Source organism: Arvicanthis niloticus, chromosome 5 (assembly GCF_011762505.2).
Source record: "Arvicanthis niloticus isolate mArvNil1 chromosome 5, mArvNil1.pat.X, whole genome shotgun sequence".
Classification (NCBI taxonomy): Eukaryota; Metazoa; Chordata; class Mammalia; order Rodentia; family Muridae; genus Arvicanthis; species Arvicanthis niloticus.
In genome coordinates, this window is record NC_047662.1 from 56,203,082 (window position 1) to 56,223,970 (window position 20,889).

The 20,889-nt window shown below is 34.0% G+C and overlaps 2 protein-coding genes across 4 annotated transcripts in view; one reads left to right on the plus strand and one right to left on the minus strand.

The window, feature by feature from the left end:
- Ift74 (intraflagellar transport 74) overlaps nt 1-20,889 on the minus strand; it is an 82,868-nt gene that overhangs the window by 40,680 nt on the left and 21,299 nt on the right. For both annotated transcript variants that reach the window (XM_076934658.1, XM_034501985.2), the window contains 5 exons: nt 20,836-20,884; nt 18,232-18,330; nt 17,990-18,050; nt 14,984-15,043; nt 12,847-12,908 (listed from right to left, as the gene is read on the minus strand). In XM_076934658.1, coding sequence (XP_076790773.1) covers nt 12,847-12,908; nt 14,984-15,043; nt 17,990-18,050; nt 18,232-18,330; nt 20,836-20,884 — 331 coding nt within the window. The remainder of the gene's footprint in view (nt 1-12,846; nt 12,909-14,983; nt 15,044-17,989; nt 18,051-18,231; nt 18,331-20,835; nt 20,885-20,889) is intronic.
- Lrrc19 (leucine rich repeat containing 19) lies at nt 667-10,597 on the plus strand. Of its 2 annotated transcripts, XM_076934659.1 has the most exons (6): nt 667-761; nt 2,456-2,533; nt 5,453-5,536; nt 7,773-8,286; nt 9,314-9,490; nt 10,151-10,597. In XM_076934659.1, exons 3-6 carry the CDS (start codon nt 5,462-5,464, stop codon nt 10,477-10,479), a joined length of 1,095 nt encoding a protein of 364 aa, XP_076790774.1. In that variant the 5' UTR covers nt 667-761; nt 2,456-2,533; nt 5,453-5,461; the 3' UTR covers nt 10,480-10,597. The 2 variants fall into 2 exon arrangements, with proteins under 2 accessions (XP_076790774.1, XP_034357879.1); XM_034501988.2 differs by lacking the exon at nt 2,456-2,533 and having other exon boundaries at nt 670-761.

Consider the following 20,889-nt stretch of genomic DNA (forward strand, 5'->3'; position numbering starts at 1 on the left):
TGGCCTGGAACTCAGAAATCCATCTGCCTCTGCCCTCCCAAGTGCTGGGATTAAAGGCATGCACCACCACTGCCTGGCTGAAAGAAGTCTTTCTTAAGGAAATGCCTCCATGACATCCAGCTGTAAGTGATTGAACTAATGTCAATTAGTGATGAAGGGTGGGAGAGCCCATTGTGGGTGGTGCCATCCCTGGACTGGTAGTCTTGGGTTGTATAAGAAAGCAAGCTGAGCAAGCCAGTGGAAGCAAGCCAGTAAATAACATTCCTCCATGGCTTCTGCATCAGCTCCTGCTTTCTGACCTGCTTGAGTTCCAGTCGTGACTTCCTTTGGTGATGAACAGCAATTGCAAGTTTAAGCTAAATAAAACCCTTTCCTCCCTAACTTGCTTCTTGGTCATGCTGTTTGTGCAGGAATAGAAACCCTGACTAAGACAATAACATCTTTCAAAAATACTCTCAATATTTTACACTTTAAGCCACAAAATAAAATTGTTAATATTTTGATAAAATGTTGAAGCAAAACACAAAAACTAAGTAAACTATGTTTTTTGTTATACTTAAAAAGTCAAGGATGTCTTTAAGAAATTAGGTTCTAGTCAATCTTTTGCTAAGGAAGTCCAGCTTCTCCTTAATCACTTGTTTATGGGTACAAAGGTTAAAACAGTGACGTGCAACCGACTGACACAGGCTTTTCTAATGGTGTAGAAGCAGAGTAAACTCCTTGAACACACTGGTCTCAGATACAAAAAGAATAAAGTAAAGGTAAGTGCTTACATACTTAAAGCTTAGTTGTTAACTCTGTTAAGTCTAGAGAATCCTTGCTGTTAGTGATACAGAGCAGAGAACAAGATATTTTACACTGTCTACTGCAGAAATAATATAACCCTAAGAAACAGCCAGCGGCTCTCTACAAATAAACTTATAATGGAATACAAAAGTTTTCATCTAGTGAATCAAAATTTTAAGAACTTTTTTTTTTTTTTACATTTTTATTTTTAAATGTTAATTAGAGAAGTCTGAAGTAACTTTAACCTTAAAACAAATTTACTCCGGGCAGTGGTGGCGTACACCTTTAATCCCAGCACTTGGGAGGTAGAGGCAGATGGATTTCTGAGTTCCAGGCCAGCCTGGTCTACAGAGTGAGTTCCAGGACAGCCAGGACTACACAGAGAAACTCTGTGTCTAAAAACAAACAAACAAAAAACAAATTTACAAGATGAAAAGAATTAGTTGAAACCACTGAAGTAGTTGGATGATTACTACTATTATTATTAAACAGTTTTCAAAAATAATTTTGAATAAGTTATTATTTAAGTTTTAAAATATAAAAATCACAAAGTAGTTAGAAGAATAATTGTAACTGTCAATCAACATCTCACTCCAAAAGCACTGTATTAAGGCATTAATATGTAAAATATTGAACAAAACTACTTCTGAACTTTATTTAACAAAACTTTAAATGCAGCATCTTTTTTTAATCTCACTGCACATATTAAGTCATATCAAGATAACCCAAATTGTACAGAATAAACTAAACTTGTACTGAAATTTTCATTTAAGAGAAATAGAATTTTCATATCAGCATCATTCCTTTGTGTATAGAGTTGGTTTTCCTGTGTAAAGAACTCTTAAATCCATAAACCAGCTAACAAACTCTAATTCTTCCTGATTTTATTAATTCCCTTTAAAACACAAAAACCATTTCAAAATAACTTTCAAATTGAGGAAAACCTTCAAAGAAATGGCCTCATTTAACTGTTTTTTTAAAAAACTGTTTTCTTTTAAAATGGACTTTCTGAAGGAAATGTTTATGTCTGAGGGTTTATGTAGTATCACAATGGTTACCATTCATTCTCTGTCCATCTCTCCCTTAGCAAAAAATAAATAAATAAATAAATAAATAAATAAATAAATAAATGAATAATAAGCATTATGTGAAAAAGCCTGCAGATAGTGTGGATTAAAATTTTAAACACAGTAATGCAACAGTTATGTCGAAAGGGTAAAGCCTTGACTATATGCTGCTTTTAATTCTAAACTTCATCAAGGAAAAAAAAACATTTCTAACTTCATAATTTTCTTTTAGCACACTATAGACATCGATTACTAAATGATAAACATAACATGACCCTCTAGCTCCTTCTCCCTTGACAACCCTACCTCACTCCACTTTATTCCTCATCTGTTTTTGTTTTTGAGACAGGTCCTGGAATGTGTATGAAGATCCGGGTGGCCTCAACCACAGAGATCCTCCTGCTTCTGCCTCCTTTAGTGTTGGAATAAAAGCATGCCTGGCCCTAACTTGCTTCTGTTCCACTCTTGTCTTCACTTAAATCAGTTCATTTGTTAATACCCTAGTTGTTTCTCTAGCCATCTGTATCCTATATGCCTGAAAAACTATCACTTCTGTTACTTATTTTTCCTCATTCATGTCTGTGTACCACTGGGAACATCAGTTCCATCATACCATACCACTGAGAAGTACAAGTCATCAAAGAGGCTATAGAACTGTTCCTAGAGATCATTAAGTACAGGTAAGCTAGCTTTCATAAATGACATAGGCATCTCCCTTTTAAGCCAATGGTGTAGAGTAAGATGTACCTTGATTTCATTTCTGGCTCTAAAAGATATGTGTGTGTGTGTCATATAAAATACATATTGTATAAAATCTAGAAAGCAAAGTAGATTTTTCTAGCAAGCTTGACTATGAAATGACAAAAAGAAGGGAAAATAAGCTAAACAAATCAACAAATTGAAAGTAATGAATGAGCGGACAAGAATAGACAAGCATTGGAAAATAATAAATTCTTATCACCTATGAGCAAACAGACTTCAGTGCCTCGAAAAGAATCTTCTTAATCTGCTTGGTTTTTCTACTTCTTGCTTGGACTCAATAATCTTTTTAAAATCTTTAATAAGTATTTATAACAAATGCTGTCATGTATAAAAGATTAAATTTTAGAAGACTTCCTACAGATGACAATAAATAATTATATCCTTTCAAACATATTTGTATGTAAAAAGGTTTCTGTGATTACTTTGAGAAAGCAGACAGAATATGAAACATTAACATAAATAAAATGATGAAATAGATAATAACTATTAAGATCATTACTTTTCAGTAAGGGGCAATTTCTACTTTGAGCAGCATACTGAATATACCTATTAACTCTGGCTTCTATTTAAAACCTGACTAAAATCAAAGTTAAAGGTAAAAGGGAGTATGAGCCCACAAAAACAGAGCGAATGGACTAGACAGAAACAGTGGCAAAATTTAGAAGTCTGCAAGTTAACAGCTGAATGGTAACTGCAAAAGCAAATTTTCCCATGTTAACAATGGAAAAAAGCAAAAAATCCACTTGATTTCTATTACTGGGACTTAAATTGGTCTAGAAATTACCATTATCAGGAATTATGGAAGTAAAGAAAGACGCAAAAAGTCCTCTGTACCTCTGCTCTGACAAATGATGTTCCTTCTTTATGTAGAGTAAGAGTTCTCTGTATCTAGTGAGCAATAAGACAGTCTGACTAGGCCCCAGTGAACAGAGGAACACTACTACATGAAGTTATAGCTGATACACCAAATATTAATATTAAATTACCTTTTCACCTCCCAATTCTTAAAATGGTGGTTACAAAGCCTTGTATGTATAGAAAACAATTTAGAGAAGTTATTTTGTGGAATCTAACTCAACTGAAAGAAAGATAATGACATTTGAGAAGTCCCCCAAAGTCTAGCAAGTCATTCTACAGAATGAACATACAGTTTACTATTGGTCACTTAGATTCCCACTTTACCCAGCAAAATATTTAAAAAATTCATGAAAAAAGCTTCAATAAGCTGAAAAAAAGTAAAATCTGGGGACACAAGCTATTCATTAAAAAGAAGACAACAAAAAAGTACAAAGGGTGGAAAAAGGAAGGAAGGGAAGAAAGGGCGAAGGAGGGAGAGAACAGTAAAAAAAATTAGCCACGCAGCAGGATCTACTGAAAAAAAAATATTAAGAGAGTGAAAAGAAGGCTAGAATCTAAAGGATGCAGGGAAAATGAACTATAAATCCAAAAAGCAAAGCAAAACTACTAAGAAAAATAGAAAAATAATGATTTGAAAGTTGTTCCAGATGGTCCAATACTCAATTTAGGCAGTTTTGCAAATAATATTATCAATCAATGGTATAAATCAGAAACCAATTTTCTCAGCACTGAGTGATCAATCTTCCAGATTGAAAGGGACAGCCAGGCACCCAGTTGGACTGATGAAAGCAAACTTTACAAGGCACAGAATTATGAAATCGAAAATACTGACTTTAGGTTCCTTAAGGGTTAGGGAGAGGCAAATTATACAAGATGACAAAAAATGAAGGACACATACCTACTGCAACTTAGAGACAGCAAGGCAATGAGTGACCACTTCTATTTTGACGGAAAATTATTTCCTACCTAGAATTAATTTTCTAGCCAAAATCTCTTAAAGAACAAAGAGGTCCTTCCCATGGTCTTTCTTAGAAGTTATGAAACCCCACCAAAAAAAAAAAAAAAAAAAAAAACAAAAAAAACAAAAAAAACAAAAAAAACCAAAACAACCCTAAAACAATAAAAGAAGACTGGGAATTCTAAAAAACAAGAATGTGTAACAAAGTCTACAGAGAATATATACATGAAAGCATGAAAGGCAGAAGTGAACAGCTGTGGGATCCTCAGTCCACACCTCTAGAGTAAGCTCAAGAACCAGCTCCAGCACAGGCTTTTCATGCAGCTGACACGGAGGGAATACTTACTGTGTATTTATGAACTACTGAGAAATTTGCTATGGGAGAGCATGGGAATAAATTTGTGGAAAAAAACCATAGAAAACTAAACACATGAAAAAAAAAGCTCAGTTTATCAGAAAAAAGTCTAAAATGGAATAAGTAATCATGCTATTTTAAGAGTTCACTAAACAATAATTTTCATGTGGTAATGACATTATAAACTCTTAATATTCATCTGGCAAAAATCATTAAGTACCTGTAAGAAAGTGATGGGCCAATGAACTGGAAATTATGGTAGAGAATACTTGAAAGAAAACTAGGGATTTTTATCTTCCGCTACTACAAATCAGTAATATTAATACAACATTTAAATTTAAAATACCAAGAAGCATCAATCTAGAGAAGTATGCGCATAATCATACACAATACATAATAAATACATTCCTTTGGGATTTTTCATGTATGCTGAAAATTTTTAACACAACTTTTTTTCATTAGATCTGAAGCTAATAAGACACTCTAGAAAAATACTGAATCTCAGCATCCACGGGGGCTGTTTAGTTTATTAAGGTTAGAAACAGGATAATGAAAAGCAATGTGAATGCTTCATATTTCATGTATTTTAAGAGAAAAATATATGTACATCTTCAACCTCTCAAATTCTAGTATCTTTTGAGATGAAATTCTTCTCTTTTCTCTCAGGCCTTCAATATGAAAGTCACACGCTTCATGCTTTGGCTCTTCTCCATGCTACTGCTATCTGTCAGAAGCCAGGCTTCTCAAACAGTAAGTTTCAACCAATAATAAAGTCCTCAAACATATTGTATAAAAATCTAGTAAAATACATAAAAGCAAAAGGCTAACAAAAGAAAAATAAGAACAACTGATAAACTATTAAAATTAATTTTGTGAGCCAGTAAGATGTCTTGGTGTGTGCCACCAAGCCTAACAACCTGAGTTCCATCTCTAAACCCCACTGGGAACTCCTGAAAACTGTCTTCTGCCTCCATATGTGCTATGACATGCATTTGCATGGAGACTCACACAAATACACAAATACAGACAGACACACAGACACATGGATACACCAACACACAAATACACATGTACAAAAATAAATAAAATTTAAAAGAAAATAAAAATTATTTACTTACCTATGCATACTAAAATTCTGTTACCTCTGGGCAAAAGCCTAATTTGACAAAGCATTCTTTGTTTTATAAAGTGAATTGTTTATAAAAGCTGACCAAATGGGACTAAAAAGAAAGTTCAGCAGTTAGGAGCACTTTCTGCTCCTGGAGAGGACCCAGGTTCCTTTCCTAGAACCCACATATTGGCTCTTAAGTACCTGTAATTCCAGATCCAAAGTACTAAAGCCCTTTCTGGCCTCCACAGATACCAAGCAGACACATGATGCTCCTACTTACATGAGGAACTTGCACATACACATAATTTTCAAAAAAAAAAAATTTAAAAGCTAAATAAAGTACAACTCTGAAAATTCTTAGATTAGTTTCAAGACCAAAAAGAAAAAAAAGAAAAAAAAAATCAGTTCAAATCAAATCATAGGATGAGGGTAAGAAAGGTGAAGAAATGGTTTTACTACAAACATGAGAATCTAAATTGCATCTAACATTGACCTTTCTTCCTCCATGCACAGGTAAGCACATACTCTACATATACAAAATAATAATAATGTAAACAAATAGAATATGGGCTGGGGATAGAGTTCAGTGGGAGAGCTTTTGTATACTGCCCTGAATTCAATCCCTAGTTCTGTCAAAAATAAAAAAATAAAAAAGGTTTTAAGCAATTAAGTCAGATGTCTTAACATAAGCCTATATTCCATCATGTTCTAGACTGAGGCAGGATGATCAAGAGTTGGCCATGTCCTGCAATATACTGAGACTCTATTGCAAATAAACATCAACACAAACAACAACCCATCATGTCAATCAATAAAAACCATAAAATGTAAGAAACTTAAAAACTCGATGACATAGCTTATCATCATGTGGCTGCATTATTATTATTTCAACAGCAGAGCTAGTCAAGAACTATTTCTTCAAATGTATATCTACATATTGGAATCATTTCTTGTATTATAGCTCATTAACAACCATGACTTAATTTGATGTTGTTTTAAGACTATGTAAACCAGGCTGTCCTTAATGAATCTGCCTTTTCCTAGGATTAAAAGTGTGTATCACCACAACCAGGATGGTTCTATATTTGACAGAGAGCAGCTGGGTCGTGATGGTGCACACCTTGAATCCCAGTACAAGTGGATCTCTGTGTTCAAAAACAGCTTAGTCTACAGAGTAAGGTCCAGGACAGCACGGGCTGTAGCGAGTTCCCTGTCTTAAAACACATCCCCGACCCAACACACAAATAAAAGCATTTATTTACTTTTAAAATACCAAATTTTTAAGCTGTTAAATCAAGATGCTGGGCGTTGCTTTTAATTTACTATTCCTAGGTATGTAATGGTATCTCCACAAACTTCAAAATACTTTTAAACAATTCTCCCATATACATACATACATACATACATACATACATATCTTGCATGCTAAAACATCAAATAATATTTTAGTCTGTTTTGTCAGTTTTTTTGAGAAAGCATTTCACTGTGCAGCCAAGGTTGCCCTTGTACTTGTTAGTCTCCTGCCTAACACTCCACAACTGCTGGAATCACAGGCATATGCCAATATTTCTGATTAAGTAAATCAACAGAATTGTATTTACCTTGTATTTCTATAAGAGAAATACTGCAATATACTTTCTCTAATGCTTATATAGTTAAAAATGGAAAATATCTTCGGCTCTCCTCAAGTGGTTGTATCAAGAATTTCCTTATTCTTCAGTATCCCATTTGGGTAAAGAAACATATTTGTTCCTCCTTTTTTATGTTAAAGGATAACTTTTTCCAGAATGATCCAATATCTCTTCTTGGATATGTAATTTTGATCAATTCTGGTATAATTTCTTCTGATTAAATCATTTCTATTTTCTTTTCTAGGAAGTCAAATGTAATTTCACCAGAAGGAATTATGCTTTGATTCCAGAGGGTATCAGCAACAATGTTACCATCCTTGATCTCAGTTTTAACCAAATTACTCTCAATGATTCAGATACCAGGGTGCTACAAATGTATTCTTTACTCACTGAGCTCTACTTGATGGAGAATAACATCACTGCCTTATATAACAGTAGTTTCAGTAATCTTTTCAAACTAGAAATTTTAAATATCTGTGGAAATTCAATCAGTGTAATTCAACAGGGTTCATTTGTTGGCTTAAATGAACTAAAACAATTATTTCTTTGCCAAAACAAAATATTACAATTGACTCCCGATACATTTGTGCCTCTAAACAACCTGAAAGTTCTGAATCTGCAAGGCAATTTGATAAGCATCTTTGATGCGTCTCAGCTATTTCATCTGGAGTTACTAACTCTGGATGGAAATCCATGGAACTGTACCTGCGGTCTACTTGAGCTTCAGAACTGGCTGAATACATCTAATGTGACATTGGGTAAGCTATCCTACTCCAAGTCAAGCAATAAGACAATGTGACTGAGCTTTGATGGCTTATGTCAGAATTAGAACAGATAAAAAGAAACAAGCTGGGCTAGAAGTATTACTCAATAGTAGACACAGGCTTTAAACTTCATTTTTACAACAGTTAAAATAAACCAAAACCAAACCAACCACCCACCCACCACCCCCTGAAAAAGAAACACCACCACCTGAAACTTCAGAATAGACATGCTCTCACCCAACCTTGTAGAGGGGTGGCAATTTAAAGATTGATATTTGCAAGAAGGTAGTATTAAAAATGAAGAGTTGTTATAAAACATTAATTTTGTATGTCAGGTGTGATAGGGCATACCGTTAATTCCAGAACTTGAGAGGCAGAGGCAGATACATCTCTGTTAGTTCCAGACCAGCTAGGAATACACAGGAAGGTCCTAGCTTAAAAAAGACGTTCAAGAACATCCTATTCTTTAGGATGTGCCTAATTCTAGCCCTCGGTACTGAAGTCAAGGTGCTGACTGATTTTGTTAACTGCACATCATGCTCTGCTTGGAAACCAGATTATAACAATAATCTTAATCAAAATTTTCCAACATAAAAAACAAATGATAAACACATACTGCATTTAATCTATATAACAAGAATTTGGATCAACACTCACGTTGACATGCAAATATTTCAAGACTCACTTTCTTACAATAAAAATCTTTGGTTCGTTTATTTTGAATTATACGTGTAAGTATTTTGCCTGCATGTATGTGCACCATGTGTATACCTGGTGCCTGTAAAGTTCAGAAGAGGGCACTGGACCCTCCAGAACTAGAGCTAAAGCTGATCAATGAACCGCCCTGTGGAAGCTGGAAACGCAGTGCAGACTCTCTGCAACAGTACCAAGTGCTTTTTATTACTAAACCATCTTTCCTGCCCTTCTTATCACCTGATGAGACAGACTTATCAAAAATTCTAAATCAATACTGTTACAAACTACTTCTATTGTCTATAATACATCTTTATTCCTTTACCAGAAAATGAGAGCATTACCACATGTAGCTACCCAGAGGACCTAAAGCACTACAGCATCAAGTCAGCACCCTTCACAACTGAATGCCACTCTAAACTTATTTCCACAATATCTGAAGATTTCCAGTCCATTAGGAATTCATCTTTTAATAGCTTGTCAAACAACTTAACATGGAACTCAGGTAATGTACTGGTTTTGAGTACTACTATTGCTGAAGGTATCAGTACTAAACATACTGTTCTTTTTGTCTTTTACTCTTTTGAGTATCTAGGAAGAATGTAAAAGAACAATTCTTCATCTCAACAAAAATTTATAAAATATTGGAATTCTAACCCATGCTCAATTAGATACCATGTGCATGATAGCAATGTTAATTACTATTTACCAGACTAGACACCACACCTCAGAAACATATGTTAATGGTTTTATATGAGCTGGTAATACTACCTGGTTTTCTTTTACTATGGAGTAAAGCATATATATTTGAGAGGAGATCCAAGTCTAAACACAAAATTCATTTATGTGTCAAAAATACCACATGTATGTAGTCTGAAGATACTCTATTCTTTTTACTATGACCTGTCCGTTGATGCCTTCTATGAGTTGTTTTCAACTTGTGAAATCTTGGTAGGGCTCAAAAAGTTAAGTTACAAACATCAGAGCATCTTGGGTTTTTTAGTTAGGGTTGCTCAACCTTTAGTCGTTTTGGAAAATGATGTTCCTTGTCCACACTTGTCTTTAGTGTATTAGTAATTTTATTCACAGAAAACTATAAAGTATGTTGCTTTCCAATACTGCTTGACCTCTGTCAACTTAACAAAATCTCTCTTTTCTATTTAAGAGCACAAGCCTCTTGGGAAAAGCTGGGCTTTCCTGGTTGGTGTTGTGGCCACTGTACTGGTAACATCACTGCTCATCTTCATTGCCATCAAGTGCCCAGTATGGTACAATATTTTGCTTAGTTACAATCATCATCGCCTGGAAGAGCATGAAGCAGAAACCTATGAAAATGGTTTTACAAGAAACCCAAGTTCTCTTTCACAAATAACAGATACAAACTCTGAAGACATCACAGTAATATTTGAACAGCTGCATTCATTTGTGGTAGATGATGATGGATTTATTGAAGACAGATACATAGATATCAATGAAGTACAGGAAGAAAACTAATTTTATCCTGTTGAAATTTTGAAAAATACTTTCAGTCTATTTATAGCTTGGACAAAGAGGTTTTAATTTGGCAAACAAAACTATAACCTTCATATTAATTAGTACCTTATGTTAATATCACAATTATTATTTTTACTGTATTGTACAAAAAAGTCCAAATGCAGTAAGTCATACACTGGTAAGCTAAAAGTTTAATAATTTATCTATACACCAGCATTTACTAGTGTCAGCAGTGTTCAGGAAACTACAGCCTGCTTAAAACAAGGCCTAAGGACAATTATTTGTCAACTAAAATGAGCAGATTCTGGTATTAACAAATACACATGCTTCAATGTCTTAAATTATACTAAAATTATAATCAATAAAGAAATATATATTTAGATTTATATCATCAAAGTAAGGAATGGGAAGCTTTAACTATATAAATGAATTCACAGAACTAGAGAATACTTTCTAATGCTGCCTGAACTTAAAAAAACAAAATTTCCTCAAAAATTTGTAGCAATTTAAAGCACAGGTACAATGATTTGGAATAATCCCTACTAGTCACTACTGTATTTGACAGTGATTGTTAGGAAGAGCTCCACATACAATTGCCATGTTTGATATTACAATGGCTCTTAAACTGGGCAGCATAACTAATTACAAATTTTCTTTAAAAGAAAAAATTTTTCTCTATTTCTTTTGGGAGATTATTTTTAAAATCATTCTGAGCTAGAACTGAGAATATTTAAGTAATCCACACACATCTCTGTTTCAATAAACAAAGCAATGTTTCCCAAATTGTTTTCTAGAACACTGATTTTCTACAATGACACTGACAACCATTTATAGAGAAAGAAAAAGGTATCTGGTTGAATTACTAAGGAATCTAAATCTAAACATGGTGAAAGATTTTTTTTTCCTTTAGTACTTATAGATTATACTAAGATCTGATAATTCAAGAGTAAAGTACTGAGTTTTTGAAAGGAGTCTGCATAGTATGTGCAAGTCCCTGGGTTTCCTTCCCCTGCCCATCCTCTGTGTGTATGTGTATGTTACATACATACACAGAAACATTAAAATGTATTTGATAAGCAAATCCTTTCCTTTTTAGGAAGAAAAGCTAATAGCTCACAGCATATTAATAGATCAAATGACACATTTTGAAAACGTAGGCCTAACATAGGAAGGGTCTATCTAAAGTGAAATGTTTACCAATTCTCTTATAATAACTTAGCTGCAAATATGATTTTAACAACTTAACAGTTTAAAGAGTGGAATTAAAAAACAGCAAAATCTGTATTTTACCATTGTATATGTGAAAAAAAAAACTAAGTGTCTTTATCTGCATCCTTTAGAAATGAGGCTATCTGTAAAACACTGAACTGCACTTATGGATGAAGTAGTAAAACACATTTTCTGTGTTTTTCTTTGTCTGCACACATGGGAAGGGAAAGAGTTGAAGATAGAACACAGCTAGAAATGTGATGACAGAACCTGAATCATAATACATGAGTATACAATGCTCTGATTTTCCAATTTCTCTTTAATAAAAATATTCAAAAGAATGTACATGATACCTTCTTACAAAAAAAGACTAATAATGAACATCTTTTCATAATTTGCAAATAAGGCTCATCAATGACAATTAATGCACAAAGCCTACTGGTTAATAACTCCTTCCATTAAAGTGGAACTGAAGATCTACTTAAAAGCCTAGGTTAAAAATCTAAGTGGCAGATATAATTCAACTTAGAGTTTAAGTCTTTAGAAGGAGAAATCATATTTATAAACTGGGTAGTCCTTTCTTTTGTATAAAATTTAGCTCCATGGAAGTAAATAAGACAGCATATATTTGACATTTATGTAAATTTTATATTAAGATGTTATGATAAATTAAGAAAAGATGATATTTTTTACTACAAATATATACTTTAAATGTAAGAGTTTAGTAAGATGCCAGTTGAGGTTCTTGTCTGTAGTACCAGCACTTGGGAGGCTGAGGCAGAAAGACCCTCTGAGTTTGAGATAGCCTACGCTACAGAGTAAGATATTGACTCATAAGAATCCAACAATTAAGTGCTGGAGAGATAGCTCAGTGGTTGGGAGCACTAAATGCTCTTCCAGAGGCCCCAGGTTCAGTTCTCAGCACTCACATGGTAGCTCACAGCTCTCTGTGGCTCCAGTTCCAGGGACTCCAATGCCCTTGCAAAACATATACGCAAGCAGAATGCCAGTGCACATGAAATAAAAATAAATAAAAATTTAATCTAACAATTAATTAACAAAAGCAAAATAAAAGAGAAAAAGTTAAAATTTTACAAGAAAATAAATGACTCACAAGTTAAACCACCTACCAAAACTCACTTATGCATATGAACTTACGCTTGTCTTTCGGTAAATATGACATCCATACTTTGTGTTTCTCGATCATTTTGAGCTTTAAGCTGTGTAAACAGTTAATACAGACATTATTCATTAAAAAAAGAGTAACTACCAAACTAGACTTTCATGTAAAGATTACTCTAAAGATTATAATTTAAATGAGAGTATTGTAATAATGTCACATGCAAAAGTTAGGAAAAAAAATACATCTTTCCTCTAACAAAGAAACTACCAGATAAATAAACTAGTCTTTATATTAACATAATAAGCTCACACCAAAATAATTCATTTTTCTTTAGTGATCTCTCCAATAATTTAAATTTAAACTTAGTTCAGGTAAACAGCATTTCAGTAATATGCTATATGTTCAATAAATACTTGATTAGGGGCTAGAGAGATGGCTCAGTGGTTAAGAGCACTGACTACTCTTTCAGAGGTCCTGAGGTCAAGTCCAGCAACTACAAACTAGCTCACAACCATCTGTAAGGGGATCTGATGCCCTCTCTGGTGTGTCTGAAAACAGCTACAGTGTACTCACATAAATAAAATAAATAAATAAATACTTGATTAGTTATATGCTAAATCTAGAATCAACACAATTTTGTTCTTAAATCCTTCATGATTTCCTAATGACTCCTAGCTGACCGTATTATACATAGACCTGAATCTGCATATACCACAAACAACTGATGAAATAATTTTCAAAGTTTTTGTTATTTCTAGCAATAATACTCATTTCTAAGTTTATGAAAATAAAAATAATTTACTAAATTATTTTAGAACCCCAAATTTAGAAGTCATTTAAAAACTTCTGTGGTTTTAGGGGTTTTGTTGTTGTTGTTATTGTTTTGTTTTGCTTTGTTTTAGTAAGGCTGTTGTGGGGCATGTCATTTTTCTCAGCACTCAAGAAGCTGAGACAGACAGATCTCTGAGTTCAAGGCCAGCCTGGTCTACTGAGTGACTTCCAGGATAGCAAGAGATACATAAGAAAACCCTGTCTTGAAAAAAAATAAATTTTTTAAAAATGTTGTTTTCATAGAAGTCTTTTATCATGTAAATAAATGCTAAGCTATAGATCTTATTATACTTTATTCAAATGTTTAAAATGAAAATATGTTAGATAGTAACAGAAACACTGAGCACAAACTCTCGTTTACCAAAGATACTATTATTAGCTATGTCTAGTATCATATCCATTCCCTTTCCTTCTTGTTAGAAAAACTGTGAGAGACTGAAGAGGTGGCTCAGCAGTTAAGAGCACTGGCTGCTCTTCCAGAAGAATTGTGTTTTCCAGCACTTACATGGGACACAGTCATATATGCAGACAAACATCCGTGCACTTTAAATAACTAACTAATATTTTAAGAACTATAAAAAGATTTTAAAGAGATAGTATTTCTATTGAGTTTTAATTCTATTTGTAAAATATTAAAACCTCAAGAAACATTTGGCCAAATTAGAAACCAGTTCAAGGGGAAGCTCCAAGGTCTGACACTATTATTGGTGCTATGGTATGATTATAGACAGGAGCCTAGCATGGCTTCTCTCCAAGAGGCCCAACAAGCAGCTGGAAGAGTCAGATGCAGATACTTACACCCAACCAATAAACAGATGCCAGGGACACCTGGGGTTGAATTAGGGAAAAGCTGGAAGAAGCTGAGGAGGGCGACACCATAAGGAAGACCAGCAGTCTCAACTAACCTGGACCCCTGAGATCTCTCAAGACACTGAGCCAATAACCAGGCAGCATAGATGAGCTGGTCTTAGGCCCCTGACACATATACAGCAGAGGACTGCCTAGTCTGGCCTCAGTGAGAGAAGACACACCCAACCCTTGCAACCAACCCTTGAGAGTCCTGAGGTCCCAGGGAGTGGGGATGTCTGGTGAGGTGGGGGGTGGGAGCAGATATCCTCTTGGAGATGCAGTGAGGAAAAAATGGGAAGAGGACCAGGAGGGGGATAATGAGACTTAAAAGAACAGTGAAAAGAAAAGGGTGCTGAATAATAATTGTGATATCTATGATTACAGCCATAACTGCCTATAAGGTCCATAAAATTCAATCAAACTACTTCTAAATAAACGCTTTATTTTAGAGGATATGATTTATAAGAAGCTATTGATTATATATTTTCTTACCATGTTGTAATCATTCATTACTTCTTCCATTTCAGTATTCGTATTAAGCTTATCTACCAACTAAAAGAAAAAATATATATTAAAAAAAAAAAAGCACCATCTTGTTGGCCTTAATGTTTTAGGTAAGTTTTCATATACATACTTATTTTTATAATTAGCTAGTCATTTTAGTGTTAATCCTTCCACATGCCTGATTTTCTAAGGAAAAAATAGTGAGTTACTATGAAAAACTAAACATACTCATCATTTGGCCAATAAGTAAACTAAATGTTTTGTGTAGAAAAGTGAAAAATAATGAAATACTGTCCCTCTAAGACCATACACTGAAGAGCTTTGCCTGCTCTGAAAAGACCACGTTTATAAAGAAAAGTCTGAAACAGAAAAAAGCAGCTTCGGAAATTATCTGCCACTTGTATTTTCCCCCTTCTGGAAAATATTAACTGTTCTACAAATTTATAATATTGAAAATATAAAACAACTTTCTTTCCATAAAAATTAAAACAAAAACAAAAAACCAAAAAACCCCCAAAAAACAAAAACAGAACAAAACATTAAGAGAAGCCCTTAAGCCAAGGAATGGTATCAGCAAGTACCAACACAGCTTTACCTTGTCCAAATAGTGCTCAGGAACCGGTATCTGTATTAATGCAGTTTTCACAATACTCTATCTATCAAGTAGAAATTATAGTCCATGTTTTAAAGAATTTGAGGAAAAAGCAGATCCAGAATTTTATTTTATGTGTGTGTGTATATACATACATACATACATACATAAACATATATATAGTTGGTTTTTTGTTTTGTTTTGTTTTTTGAGAGGTCTCACTATGTAAAGCTGGCTGTCCTGTAACTTGCAATTCAGACCAAGCTAGTCTAGAACTCAGAGATTTGAGTGCCTCTGCCTCTGGAGTACTAGAATTAAAGCACTTTGGCAGAATTTTGTTGTTTTTGAGGAATGTTTTAAACTGTGGGATTCTTTTTGGCTTTTTTTGTGTATGTATGTGAAGGAAAGGGTTAGTTTTTATTAAATAAAAGTCAAACGAGTCAAAAAACTAATCAAAATAGTCAAAAAACTACTTAGGTATAGTTGATGATAAAAACTAATAAGCCTTACTGTTATATTTATGACATTCTGATCTATACTTTATATTTTAAAATGTAATACTTCTTTTTTGTATTTGTAATATAAACTAGTGGTAGTAAGACCTAAGATACCTGAATGGTAGATATATATCAGATCACTAATTAACTTCTTTCCATTCAACAAATATTAGTTCTTTAAACCCATAAATAGCATGTTTTACATGTTACTAATATTTTTATTATTTTAATTTTTAATTCATTCTTTAACATTTATTTATTTACCTAATACATTACAACAAAGTAAAAATATTTAATACTTAAGTATTTTACAAAATTAAGTTTTATTTTAAAAAGAATCTCTGATTTTCTCATATTTAAAATAGAACATGAGGTGCTAAAAAGATGGCACAGAAGTTAAAAGCTGTGCACTTTTCTTACAGAGGATGTGAGTTCAGCTCCTTGCACCCACATCAGGCAGCTTTAACTGCTTACAGTTCCCAGTCTAGGGATTCAACACCCTCATCCTCTTCTGGCCTCTGAGGGTACTTGCACTCATGTGCACACACACATATACACATAATTAAGAGTAAAACAAGATATGTAAAACAATAATATTATAGTACAGAACATAAAGAAAGTCCTAATTAATATTGGGTTTCAAAGTACTTGTTATAGACTATGGTGCTCAGCAAATAAAGGACTGCAACGTCCTCTAATTAGCAGCATTTCATCGGAAAGTATTAACAATATCAACTAGTTATATCAGAATTTCCTAATCAACAGGTGAAGACAAACGCTAGCCACTTCATCAACTCAAGAGACCTAACAATGTACCTAACAAAGGTACCTAACAAATTAGAAGAAAATTCTGATACTAGGACTTCCTTGGAGGTAGTATCACTGGAGTGATACTAGAGTGATAAAGGACAGGCCATTGTCAGCATTACCAAGATGACTGCACACAGAGGGAAACATCCTTCATGAAACTATTTTTATACAAATACTGTACTTTGACAAAATGTGCACAAAATTAAACATACAATGAAGGTAATCTGTATGGTACAAAATTATTTAAGTTTCATGATGACAACACTCCATAGCAACACAAAAGGTGTTTTTAAAGCAATGAAATAATTCTAATTCTAATAATAATAATAATAATAATAATAATAATAATAATAATAATAATAAATGGTAATGCTTTTTAAAAATTACTATTTAAGTACTTATAGGAAAAAATCTTGTATATAATTTATAAATGTCTTTAAAGGGGATGGGAAGTGTGCAAGATGGCTCAGCAGGTAAAGACCCTTCCTACTACAGCTGGTGACCTGTATTTGATTCCTGTATAGAAGAAGAAAGAAGTGAGTCATACAAGTTGTCCTCCAACCTCCATGAATGTGTCTGGAGGTCAGACATAGACAAGTAAATAAATAAATAGTAAGTAAAATAAATGTATTTTAAAATAATTTTTAAGATGCAAACAAAATTGGAAGAATTCCTATTAATATGTTAAGCCAAGTTATTTCTGGGGAGAGAAATGAAGAAGAAATAAAATGGGTAATTTAATTTCTGTATGCTTACAGTTCCAATTTTTCACAAGAATAAATAGATTGATGTATTATTTAGTATTTTTTTTTAAAAAATTAAGATTTATTTTATAAATGTGTGTACACTGTCGCTGTCTTCAAACACACCACAAGACAACAGTGGACCCCATTACAGATGATTGTGAGCCACCATGTGGTTGCTGGGAATTGAACTCAGGACCTCTGAAAGAGCAGTCAGTTCTCTTAACTGCTGAGCCATCTCTCCAACCCCCTACAAAATACCTTTAGGTATCAAGCAAAAATACAAAAAACCAAAAAAAACCCAAAAAAACAAAAAAACTTAAGAGAAATTCTGTGAGAAAAAAGGCAATACCATGTTGTAGTCTGCTAGTTGTCCTTGAAAGTCTTTAATTTCAACAGCTAATGTCTCTGCCCTATAAACAAAAACAAGTGCATTTATAAATACATAAAGAGATTAATATTAAAAGCTGTAAGGATGGTGTACACATATTCAATAAATTATGTTCATAATACTGATTGAACACTGAATTGACATTCAGAGGCATGCATTCCCAATGAAGATTTAACTGTCGTTTTAACTGTAAGATTACTCACCTCTTTTCATATGACAAATACACTGAATTTTCTTGGTTGTACATTTCTATTTCTTTCTGAAGCTTATTAATTTCAGTTGTAAGTTCACTTATTTTGCTCCTAATTGAAAAGAAAAAAAAATCAGCAATGCTTCTAACTCAGAAAAGACTCCTAACAAATAAACTTTATACATATATAACAATATCAAATTCATTTAAAAAGAATAGTTTCAGGAGCTTGTGTGACTAAGAATGGAAACTATCTCATCTTATTCCGCTGAGCAAATAAGAAATCAATAACTAGCATAAAGTTTCCATTCATTAAGAAAGGTAAACAGCCCAGACACTGTAGTACACACTTTTGATCTCAACATGCAGAGGAGGCAGAGGCAGGAAGGTCAATGTGAGTTTGAGAACAGCCTAGTTTATGCAGTGAGTTTCAAATCAGCCAGTGTTACAGAATGAGACACTGTCTCAAAAAAACAAGCAAAACCAAAGAAAAATAGAGATACATCACCAGGACAGCTAAGAAAAGGTATTACACGGAGACAAACTAATTTATTTTCTTTATAGAGGGATTGGGGGTAGCTAGTAGGTAAGAACAGGGTTCATTTCCCAGCACCCACATGGCAGCTCATAACTATCTGTAACTCCAGTTCCAGGGGATCCAATGCCCTCTTCTGAGCTCCACAGGCAAAGGATATACACATAGCATAATTTCAAATATGCATGTATAACATTTAAACACATGAAATTAAAATGGTATATTTCTTTTAAACTTTTTTTGGGGGGAGGGAGGTGTTCAAGACATGGTTTCTCTGTGTAGCCCTGGCTGTTCTGGAACTCACTCTGTAGACCAGGCTGGCCTCCAACTCAGAAATCCGCCTGCCTCTGCCTCTCTTTTAAACTTTTTCATTTAGAGATCTTATTAAAAGGCCTAAAGCCACACATGGTGGCACAAACCTTTAATTCCAGCACTCAAAAGGCAGAGGCAGAGAGATCTCTGTGAATTGAGACAACCTGGTCTACATAATGAGTTCCAGGACAGTTGAAACTATACAGTGAGATTCTGACTCAAAATAATTACCCCCAAAAGGCTTATAAATTAATTAAAATTAGGGCACACTTGTAACAAATGACCAAATACATACATAATTTCTGTAATAATTAAGATATCATAAATATATACTTCCTTTCTTAATACTACAGTGATATTTCAATTATATAAATATATTAGAATAAACCTAAAAAAGCATAAAAGATTATTACTTCCTGAAAAAAATAAACATATCATCTGAATGTCTGTGTTCCCTCTAAAATTCACATCAAAATTTAATCCTCAACTTAACAGTATTAAGAAATTAAGTCTTTTATCAGGTGTAGTAGCAAAAACCTTAAATCTCAGCACTTAGTATACAGAGGCAAGCAGATCTCTGTGAGTTTGAGGCGAGCCTGGTCTACAAAGTGACCAAGACAGCCAGGGCTATATAGAAAAGCCCAGTCTCAAGCCACTCTATACACATGTGCGCGCGCGCGCGCACACACACACACACACACACACACACACACACACACACACACAAAAGAAATTGAGCCTTTCAGCTTCTAATTAGGCCATGAAGGCTATTTTATAGATGTTAGTGCCTTAAAAAAGGACTGGAAGGATCTATATTGTCCTCGCTTTTCTCTTTCATGATGTAAAGGTAAGAAGAATGTGACAGCTGTGAAGAACAGACTGTAAATAGACACCAAACCTCCTAGCACCTTAACTGTAAGGTTTCCCAACTTCAATAATATATAAAAAATAAATTCTTTTTTTTGTTGTTGTTGTTGTTTTGTTTTTTGAGATAGGGTTTATCTGTGTAGCCCTGACTGTCCTGAAACTCACTCTATAGACCAGGCTGGCCTTGAACTCAGAAATCCACCTGCCTCTGCTCCCCAAGTGCTAGGATTAAAGGCGTGGGCCACCACTGCCCGGCATGAGAAATAAATTCTTGTAATTTATAACTTAGCTGGTCTTGGGTATTTTATTGTGGCAGCAGAAACTGACTGAGACAAAATGTATAGCTTGCATACACGAAACTACATAAAATCATAAAATCTCAGCCTAGGGCTAAGGAAGACAGCTTAGTTGGTATCATACTTGCCTTGCAAGCACAAGGGCCTGAGTCCAATTCCCAGAACCCATGTAAAACAGCTGAGTTTGATGGCCCATGCTTGTAATCCCACCCTGGGAAGCAGGACAGGAGATCACTGAGGTTCAACAGCCAGCATCCTACCTAGCCTCCTTAGTAACCTCAAAGGTAGCAAAGAGATCCTGTCTCAAAAACAAAAGTAGATGGTGTTTGAAAAGTGACACTCAAGGTTGTCCTTCTGCACCCACATCCATCCATGTAAGTATATGAGTATCAGTCCAGACATGTATACCACAATATACACACACATGCACTTCCCTATACCAACAAACTTCAACCTAACTGTATTATCATGCAGTTCAACCTATTAATAGAAATTGTGTTAGAATACAAAATTATTCTCAGAATTCAAAAGGTAACAAATTATTGTAATAAATACCACAGCTAAAACTCCAAGGTCATGCATTAAAAAAAATACTTAGTTTACATACCTAAGAAGTCCAAGATAGTAAGATTTGTCTAAAATTTGCCTCTGGGGACCTAAA